The 11121-nt window shown below is 35.5% G+C and overlaps 1 protein-coding gene and 1 pseudogene across 1 annotated transcript; both read left to right on the top strand.

Moving 5' to 3' along the window:
• Positions 1 to 1292: 1292 nt before the first annotated feature.
• LOC146905205 (heat shock 70 kDa protein 18-like) lies at positions 1293 to 3971 on the top strand. The gene is made up of 2 exons (XM_085727638.1): positions 1293 to 1515; positions 1842 to 3971. The coding sequence occupies exons 1-2, from the start codon at positions 1296 to 1298 to the stop codon at positions 3761 to 3763; spliced, it is 2142 nt and encodes a 713-aa protein (XP_085583764.1). The 5' UTR covers positions 1293 to 1295; the 3' UTR covers positions 3764 to 3971.
• A 2061-nt stretch (positions 3972 to 6032) lies between these two features.
• LOC146905204 (heat shock 70 kDa protein 4-like) lies at positions 6033 to 7165 on the top strand (annotated as a pseudogene).
• Positions 7166 to 11121: the final 3956 nt, after the last annotated feature.

The following is an 11121-nucleotide window of genomic DNA, read 5'->3' as shown; positions in this document are numbered from 1 at the left end:
GTGCTAGGGAGCAAAACTTATTTGTTTGTTAATATAATCTCATTTTGGCTTGTTCAAAAAAAAACATTGCTCTTGGGGACGCAAAAAAACTTCTATTTTTTATTAAAATAAATTATTCAATGCGGGGACGGGGATGGGGCGGGGATACCCGAACCCGTCGGGGACGGGGATGGGATTCAATTTCTCGTCCCCGCTGGGTATGGGTAGGGTAACGCGTAAGTATTTGAGAATCGGGTATGGGGACGGGGAAGGTAAAACCCGTCCCCACCCCGCCCCATTGCCATGCCTACCTCCGTTCCAAAATACATGTAGCAGTCAACCACTGTACACATGTCAATACACAATTTTGACCATTAATATTTTAAGGGTCTTGCTAACCAGTGTCCTCAAGGGCAATGGTTAAGGAAACTATAAATAGAAAATTTGTCTTAAAAATATAAGTTTTAACTTTTGATTAAGTAATAATTATACCACTTTTTTTTATAAAAAGTCACTTGTTTTGGTTGCTTAACCAATGTCATGAGGGCACAGTTTAGCATTTTTCTATCTTTAATTGTAGATAATAAAAAATTGTAAAAAAATTATATTTTGAAAATATTTTTTGAGACAAATTAAACATAACATACATGATAACATTTATATTTATATATTAGATAAAAAAAAATATGGTAAAAGTAAATTATTTGAATAGGGCACATTGTAAAATTGCGGCATGTATTTTGAAACGGAGAGAGTATAAGCAAGTGGTTTGAGTTTTTTTAGGTGTGTCAAATAGGTTGTATGCATAAAAAGTGTTTTAATTATAAAAAAAAAAACCTTATTTCTTTTTATTCTTTTTGGTACAAAAAAAAAATTTATTTATAGTACAATGAAAAAAAGAGAAGAGTGCTAATTTTAAATTTTTTTTTTTTGTTCAAGTGCTAATTTTAACATTAAATTTGGCTGAAAAGTAAACTCGAGAGATTCCCCTAAAAAAAATTTAAAACAAAAATAAAGTAAACTCAAGAGATTTCCCTAAAAAAAAGAAGGAAAATTAAAACAAAAAAAAAAGTAAACTCGAGAGATGTTTATGGCCTTCCAAATTTGGAAGAATCCAAAAATCACGGAAACAGTAACGCTCGAGTAGTGTTCCGATTTGGATCCTCAGCTGCAGCATCGTAATGTTCTCGTACAATCACATTAATATTTCAAAATTTTGTTTCTCCTATTTAAGAAAGCGTGATTCAGTGTGAGAACAAAACATAAACATTCTCCTAACCTTTTAAATTTTCTTTATCTTGTTTCGTTGACAGGTTATGGCAAGAAAATATGACGGACGTGCTGTCGGAATAGACCTTGGAACAACGTATTCTTGTGTTGCTGTATGGCTTGATGATCACAATAGAGTTGAGATTATTCACAATGATCAAGGCAATAGAACCACACCTTCTGTTGTTGCTTTCACTGATTATCAAAGGTTGATTGGCAATGGGGCTGAGAATCAATCTGCTACCAACCCTGAAAACACTGTATTTGGTAAATTTCTATTTTTATTCTCTATTACTTCATGCATTTAGGGTTTGTTTGTTATCTTCTTTTTTTTTAAATTCATTTTTGATAATTTAGAGATTAATTTTCTTTATCATAATGAAAATCACTAGATACTACTCAAATGTAGTTGGGTCGCAATATTGTCAAAAATCACAGTCAAATGCAGTTTTTGTTGTATCAATCATTGGTCTGATGTGATTAGGACTACAAGAAAAACTATGATGCTGTGGTTTTGAACCTATATTTAAAACTTGATTTGGACAAATGAATGGTGACAATTTTCTATTAAGATCTTCATTTATTTTTTTCAGATGCTAAGAGGTTAATTGGTAGGAAGTATAGTGATCCTATTGTTCAAAAAGATATAATGTTGTGGCCATTCAAGGTTACTTCTGGTGTTAATGACAAACCCATGATTACTGTCAAGTACAAAGGTCAAGAGAAGCAATTTTGTGCTGAGGAAATATCATCTGCGGTTCTTACAAAGATGCGAGAGATTGCAGAGGCATACCTTGGATCGCCCGTCAAGAATGTCGTTGTTACTGTGCCGGCATACTTCAATGACTCTCAGCGAAAAGCCACCATAGATGCTGGTGCCATTGCTGGACTTAACGTCATTCGGATACTCAATGAACCTACTGCCGCAGCTATTGCATATGGCCTTGACAAGCGAAGTAACTATGATGGTAAACAGAATATTTTGGTATTTGATCTTGGTGGTGGTACTTTTGATGTGTCTATACTCACAATTAAGGGTGATGTCTTTGACGTAAAAGCCACTGCTGGAAACACGCACCTAGGGGGAGAAGACTTTGATAACAGAATGGTGAACTACTTTGTAGAGGAGTTCAAAAAGAAGAATAAAGTGGACATTAGTGGTAACCCAAAATCCTTAAGGAGGTTGAGAACTGCCTGCGAGAGGGCAAAAAGGATTCTCTCTTTTGCTTTTGTCACCACTGTTGAGGTAGATTCTTTATTTATGGGAATTGACTTTTCTTCATCAATCACTCGTGCCAAATTTGAGGAGATTAATCTGGATTTTTTCAATGAGTGTATCAATATTGTTGACAATTGTCTCAGGGATTCAAAGATATACAAGAATGCTATTGATGATGTTGTACTTGTGGGTGGCTCGTCTAGGATTCCCAAAGTGCAGGATCTATTGCTTGAGTTTTTCAAGGGGAAGGCTTTGTTTATGAATATCAACCCAGATGAGGCTATTGCATATGGCGCTGCTGTTCAGGCTGCTATTTTGAGTGAAGACTTTAAGAATGTCCCCAACTTGGTGCTACGTGATGTTACCCCATTGTCACTAGGTATCGCAACGTCAACATATTGGGAAAATATCATGGATGTGGTGATTCCTAGGAACACTTCCATCCCTGTCAAAAATACTAAAGGATATTGTACAGCTGTAGATAATTGTGGTGCCTCTATTATTGTTTATGAAGGTGAGAGACCAAGAGCTAGTGACAATAATCTGCTTGGTTTATTTACACTTTCTTGCCTTCCAGGTCCCCGTGGTCAGCCCTTGGAGGTATGCTTTTCCATTGATGAAAATGGTATCCTAACTGTTTCTGCTAAGGATATCACTACTGGAAATCTGAACGAGATCACCATCACTAATGAGAAAGAAAGGTTGTCAAAGTTTGAAATTGAAAAAAAGATTGAAGAAGCTGAGAAATACCGTGTGGAAGATATGAAATTTTTGAGGAAGGCCAAAGTAATAAGCGCATTGGATTCTTGTGTTTACAATATAAAGAATGCTTTGAATAAGAAGGACGTTAATCTAATCCTCTCCCCTCAAGAAAGTGAGCAGATCAACAATGCAATTATTGTTGCCATGAATTTGCTCGAAATGAATAAGAATAACCAACATATAGAAATAGATGTTCTTGAGCATCATCTTAAGGAGCTGAACAGCATGTTGAACATGTTACTCAAAACTGTGGAAGATATGAAATTTTTAAGGAAGGCCACAGTAATGAGTGCATTGGATTCTTGTGTTTACAATATAACGAATGCTTTGAAGACGAAGGATGTTAATCTAATCCTCTCCCCTCAAGAAAGTGAAAAGATCAACAATGCAATTATTGTGGCAATGAATTTGCTTGATAAGAATAAGAATAACCAACAGATAGAAATAGATGTTCTTGAGCATCATCTCAAGGAGCTGAAAAACATGTTGAAAATGTTACTCAAAATTGTTTCTCTTTTCTGTCCTATTTCCTAGTTTTAGAATCATCCTTGAAACTTTGCTTCCAGATCAAGATACTTCTAAGGATCTATTTATCCTTTTTTGATGCTTTACTTGAGCAAATGATCTGGTCTTCAAGTTGATATGTGGTTTAATTCTAGTAGAGCTAGACATCCCTCAAGAATTACTCGCCCCATCTTGTTCAAACGCTTAATTAGAGAAGAAGAACATTTACATTGTTAAAGATTCTCTTAATTACTATTGCTTTTCCCTTCCTGCTTGTAGATACATCGTTCTAATAAGAAAGTATACTGCACTGTAAATATCCCCACCTTTTAAATGAAGTCTTGAAAAAGTGTTTAAGCACTGTAATCGGAGTATATTCGCTGGCTTTGTACATTGAGTGGAAGTGAAGTGACAATTATTCATGTTAATTTATTTTTCTGACTTCAAATGCTCATTAGAAACACTCACCTCTTCACTACTGAATTGAAAACTAAAAAATTGATAGTGTGGTGTGTAGGGCTGCTAAGGTGTGAGAATTCAGAAAATATTGTCTTTTTCATAACTTGCATGCCGTTGGAATTTGGAGGTCTTTTAGTTTCTATATATTGTTCCTCTTGCTTCAAATATAATTCAGGTCTGATTTTATATCTTTGCGGTTATTTTGGTTCCTAAACATAGCCCTACTGTTTATTGATACATGGTTTGTTTCACCTGCTGGTCCATCCTAATCAGAAAGTTATGCAGTATAATTATCCCCACAACTTTTAAAATAAGTCTATAACAATGATGTTTACCATTGTAAAGGGAGTAAAATTATTCGTTGACTGCATACATTAGAGTGGACGTGAACTGATAAATCATCTTGTTAATCTATATTTCTGACTTTAAGTACTCATTAGAAGTATTCACCTATGTTAGAATATATAATTTCGAATTGTATCGATCTTCTATTGATTTATATAGGTAAATATCTCGATCGGCTTTAGAATATCTATATTGTGATCAATAGATATAGGACATTATAGGTGCAGAGCCGTGTAACTTTTCACGAATAAGATATTTGGTTTTAATAAATAACTATTCATATCTGAATATGGTGAACAATTGTAACTCTTGAACAATTATAAGGATTAATATGCTCTAGATGGTTATGTTGATAGAAGTTCTATGATTCACAAACAACATGAATTCACGATTAACTTGGCAGTTTAAAAGGGCAAAAATATAGTTGATGCAAACCAACCGAAGGAGACATAGTATCTAAAATCCCTTTCTCCAGATTGACTAGCTAGTTATTTTCGATTATATGTGTTTGAAATTTGCAAATATTATGAACCGTATTATTATTAATTATCTAAATATAGTTTATTGTTAGTTTACTTCCAACCATTTGCATATACCAACAGATCATCAAATAGATAAATTTGTGCATTGCATTGTTGGGTGTTGATTTCATTGCCAACAAAACGTCAAATCGATGAATTTTAACTAGGCACAAAGTTCTTCGATTTGTTCGAAATCTCAAATATAATTTAAATCAGAAAATTACGAACGTATCACAACCACTCTCATGTAACAAGACTACTGAAAACTGTGAAAATTACCAATGCATATTCCTGTTGCTTTGCCAATTTACATGAATTGTGACAACCAATCAGCTATAATAGCTCAAAATCCCACTTTCCATGAGAGGACCAAACACATCGAGATTGATTGCTATCTAATCAGCAAAAAGGTTCAAAAAGGCTTCATCCACCTCACGTCAATTGCTTCTAAAGATCAATTGACTGATATTCACACCAAGGCTGTTCGATGTCCTTGCTTTATATTCTCCTTTCCAAGCTGAATGTTATTGACATTCATGATCCAGCTTGACGGGGACTCTTACAATAGAACAAAATTTTATTGTACTGCTCTTTTATACTCATTTATATAGTTGTTTATTGTAGTTAGCTTAGATTCACAACATAGACATAGTTTACTATTCTTTTATGTTTACTGATATAACTGGTATACAACATAATAGCCCCGTGTAATTGTATATACAGGGATTCATCCCTCAATAAATAGTTGAGTTCATTTGTTGGAAACAAACATAAGATGACCCGGATCTAAGAAACATTCTATCGTTTTGGTATGCATCCCTCTATTTTATCTTGAAACAAACAATGTGTAAACAAACCACCTAACACAGAGATCGCACAGAGAAACCCACGTATCGCACAGTGTAATAAACCACAAATCGCACAGAGAAGATCCCTGATGCAAACAAAGTTGGAACAACCTAAGAACGAAACCACTGATCCAGATCGCAGACGAAGTGACAGAGTCTCACACCAAAGTGATAAAATCACACACATAGTTCACTGGCAGTGTGTGCAACTTGATTATGAGTTGTCAAATTTTGATGTCAAATGTGTGTCATAAACCAAAATCCTTGAGGAGGTTGAGAACTGCCTGCGAAAGGGCAAAGAGGACACTATCTTTTTGTTTTAGCACCACCGTTGAGGTAGATTCGTTATTTCAGGGAATCGACTTTTCTTCTTCCATCACTCGTGCCAAGTTTGAGGAAATTAATATGGACCTTTTCAATGAGTGTCTGAAAATTGTCGACAGTTGTCTTAGTGATTAAAAGATATACACGAGTGATATTTATTGAGGATGTTGTTATTGTGGGTGGATCGTTTAGGATTCCCAAAGTTCAGGATCTATTGCAAAACTTTTTCAAGGGGAAAGATTTGTGCAAGAGTATCAACCCGGATGAGGCTGTTGCTTATGGTGCAGCTGTTCAGGCTGCAATTTTGAGTGAAGAATTTAAGAATGTCCCAAACTTGGTGCTACAGATGTTACCCCATTGTCACTTGGTATCGCAACATATTGGGAAAATATCATGGATGTGGTGATTCCTAGGAACACTTCCATCCCTGTCAAAAATACTAAAGGATATTGTACAGCTAAAGATAATTGTGGTGCCTCTATTATTGTTTATGAGGGTGAGAGAGCAAAAGCAAATGACAATAATTAATTTGCTTGGTTCAGCTAGTCTTTCATGCCTTCCAGGTGCTCCCCGTGGCCAGCCCTGGGAGGTATGCTTTTCCATTGATGAAAATGGTATCCTTACTGTTTCTGCCAAGGAAATATCTACAGGTAATATGAAGAACATTACGGTAACCAATAAGAATGAAAGGTTGTCGGCGCGTAAAATTTAAAAAATTATTGAAGAAGCAAAAAAAATACTACGTGGAAGATATGGAAATTTTAAGGAAGGTCAAGTTAATGAGCGCAATGGATTCTTGTGTTTACAATCTGAAGAATGTTTTAAAGAGAAGAAAGATGTTAATCATATGCTCACCCCTCAAGAAACTGAAGGAGTTGGAGAGCAAGTTGAAACACCTTATAGCCAAGTCGGATAATTTTATTTTTATTTGTTAGTATTTTAAGTCATGTCTTGCTTTTGATAGTTCTGTGTGCAAACCTATAACTTTATTATCATTATCTAATATTATTGAAGTTTATGATAATGTTTGTGCTGAACATGTTACTCAAAATTGTTTATGTTTCCTGTCTTATAAACCAACATAATCATGTTTATTTTATTCTAGTTTTAGTATAGCATCTTTGAAACTTTGCTTCCAGATCCCTCTCGGACTCTTGTGCTCAACATAACAAGGCTTCATTGCTCTAGTTAATCTTTTTGATTCCTCAGTTGAGTAAATAATCTTTGTGATTTATTATGATATGTGGTTGAAACATGAAACTTGTGCTCAACATTAATTCATTCTCTTATTATAAAAAACTGAACATCAACTATACATATATAATTTAGTTTGTTTCGATACGCATACAACTATACATGAGAGAATTTAAAGAAATTGTTTTTTATTCATTTTTCTAGAATAATGTTTTTTTAAGAAGTTTTTTTAGACTCATATGTAAGAGTGAGCAAGAATAAATAACATTAAATAGGGGATGGATGGGGAAGGAAGAAGAATTGGGAAAGCTGGTAACAAAATTTTCGTTCGGATTGTGCTGGGTAACAATTTAAGTTAACATATTTAGGTCTGTTTGGTGCATAAGAAAGAGGATTGCGTCCATATTAACCCATAGAAAAGATCAAGTATTCTCAGAGCCGGTAGCCCGGTACATAACATTGGAAAAAACAATCTTTATAATAAACAAACAAAAATACCTTTTTCCATATAAAAAATACTTTTTTAGGGAAGGTTCCTCCTTTGAGTCATATGTTCATGCATATATGGTCAAGTTCAAGTGTTGATGTTGAGTGTTGATGAGTGTCGATGAGGGTTGATGGATCAATTGGTAAAAGAACTTCGACAACCAAATGGTACCCACATGCATGTAGAGTCGTGTCTAGAACATTGCATGCATATGGATTGTGTTGAGAGTCATTGTATTCAATGATGTGATTATGTGTGATGGTGTGTACATGATTATGTGAGTACTGCATGATCTTGTGCATTTGTAATGACGGCGTTGAGTGAATGGTGTGAATTGATTTGGTGATAAGATGACGATGTAAATACTTGATACATCTTGAATTTATAATTTGAGAATTGATATGCCTATTTACATGAGAATGGTACTTGAGAGAATTGTTGAATATTTCATTATTGTTGCCTTGAATTTATTCGTATGTTCATGATATTCTATGTTGAGTATTTCTCACCCTTTTCCGGGTTTCCGGCTATGTCATTCTATTTTGTGGTGTAGACGTGCAGGATTGAGGACGCGTGATCGTGCGAGTTCTCGGGATACTTTGACGGTTCCTCGCTTTTATGCTTGCTTTTGGAGTCTAGTTGTAGGTTCTGATTTAGGACTTTGTCGGGATTCTTGTTTATTTATATTTGTTGGATTATTTTGAGAAACTATGATGTGTATGATGATATATCTTGAGATGTTGTTGTTATGTTGTTTTATTTTATAAATTCGCTGCGACTGTTTTATGAATTTTGAAAATCAATTATGCATGTTTTGGATTATTGAAGGCGTAGCACCTTGAACCTTGTATGTATTGGTTGATTTATTATTAAATATTGCATAAGGGGATTTAAGGGTGTTACACACAACACTTCAGAACAGAACACAAAGTAAACTCACTCATCTCAACATTATCCCTGCCCATCTCCGTCAAAACATCAATCGCCTCACGTGGTTTCCCGCACCGCAAGAAACATGAAAGCAAAGTGTTCCAAGCAATGCGGTTTTTGGAGCGGTTCAGGAGTCTGAATCGTTTCTGATCATTTGTGAGTTGATTTGTTTACCGAGTCATGGGTAAGTGGAGGAGTTGGTGGTTTTCGGAGCGAGGGTAGAAAGATGATAATGGTTGCGCCATTGCACGCTTCAGCATCTTCTTTTGAAGCCCGCGAACAAAAAAAAACCATACGAGTAAAATTAAAAAAAATAAAATCTTAAGTGCATTTGGGACTCCTTAACTTTTAAAAAGTTGCGATTTTGGCCCCTGACAAAAAAAATAAAAAATTTTGCCCCTTAATTTTACAAAATGTTACAAAGTTGTTGAGAACACACCACGTGTCCCAAAACAAGGGGCCAAAATCAAAACTTTTTATAAAGATAAAGGGCCAAAAGATCTTATTTCCTTAAAGATAGAGGACCAAAAAGAATACTGCCCTAACGATAAAAGGTCAGGAGAGAATATTTCCCAAAAGATAGAGGGCAAAAAAAAAATTATTTATTAAGGAGCCAAAAAACGTCACTATAGATTAGCGACCAGCATTTTAACGATTGTTTTCAGTTGGTCATTCGTCGCTTAATTAATTAGTGACCGATTTTAGTCAATCAGAGACAAAAATCGGTCACTAAAGGCGAGTTTTCTTGTAGGGAACGTTTTGAAACATAATGGGGAAAAACTGTATTTACGCCCAAAAAAATGTATTTGATGAGCTTTTATAACGCGCATTTTGAAAGTGTCTACAATATTCAAATGTGCGCTAAAACTGATATTGGATACATTAATAATACAATAAGAAGTACAACATCAAGCCACGTGTTTAGATACATTCACATCCCAAAGTTGTTATGCTACATTATTACACCAAAGTTTGCTAAACGTAGTACAAATACAAAGTGTGTACAACACATCTCATAATATAACATATGCATCTCTAATCCACATCAGGCTGGCTCCATGACAGCAAGAACAATCCAAGACTTTTTCTTTACCTTTTCCTCGAGTAACCTGTGAACCTGAACAAAAAATGAGGGGGGTGAGACATAATGCCTCAGTGAGTTCTTCTAACCCTATGCTAGTGATAACCCTTGGGGAAAAACCTACGTTTATCACGTGTCTAAGATACAACCTGCCGGTTGACTATACGTGGGTGATTTGCTCTTCTAGACGGTAGTGCTTACTAGATCCGTCATAGGTTCTTCTTAACTTACTTAAGGTCTTGCTTCACTATGCGTGTCATGGCAGTCAAGGGGAAAATCTAAGACCGCTATATCAATATACGCTCTATGTATCAAGATCTATATTTCAAGACACGACCCTAAGTCAAACGATTAGGTTAAACCTAACTCGTCATTATCATAACTTTCTTTACTTGATTCACTTCTTAATCTTGAACATCTCTAACAACAATTATAACCAAAAACATGATTAAATTGGAAGTTAGCGTCGAACAAACAAATAATAAATCTGAGTTCATTTTACGAATTAATTTCGGGTGGAGTAATCCCGAAAGTTAATCCCTTACTACCGGTGAAAAATTACCTAGCTAAGGCACACCGGACTCCCTCAGTGGCGTGCGGGTCCCTTACGGCTTATCCCGTCCCCCTTGGAGAACCTCTTGTATCCACCCGTGGAAGGAATACAAAAGACACGACACCTACTCTTACTTAATGGTCCTGACCATATAAAAAAAAGATTCTTGTCTTACTTACTTGCTTATCTTACGTGCGAAAAGATGATAATCGTTCATGTCTTAGCATACATAAAATTCATGCCTAACTATCTATTTCTCGACAAGCTATCTCGAGGCTCTACGTTCATTCCCATACTTAATATATAGTTCAATACCTGATTCTACACCTATAACTTCTCTCACATACCATGCATATTACTTGATTAGTTAAATACTTGTTTCACAATCAAGAAAATCTTTTCAAAATATGTTCAATGGAACCTTGGATTGAGGGGTTCACTTTTGTAAGAAGACACAACGGAAAAAACCGCCCCGCGAATCGCCATGGCGAGTGAATTGCTGGGGAGGCGAGCAGTTGCTTGCTGTGGCGAGTTGGGGGCGAGTAAACCTCCTGTTCTGGAGGTCTAGATCGCTGTGGCGAGTAGTTACTCGTCGTGGCGAGTTATGACAGTCCATCACCCTCAAAATTGGTATTTTTGACCCAAA

The sequence above is a fragment of the Medicago sativa genome, chromosome 7, assembly GCF_051527215.1.
Source record: "Medicago sativa cultivar Bolivia chromosome 7, Bolivia_mono, whole genome shotgun sequence".
NCBI lineage: Eukaryota > Viridiplantae > Streptophyta > Magnoliopsida > Fabales > Fabaceae > Medicago > Medicago sativa.
Note: the sequence above shows the minus strand (reverse complement) of the source record. Positions and strands in the feature narration are given on the sequence as shown.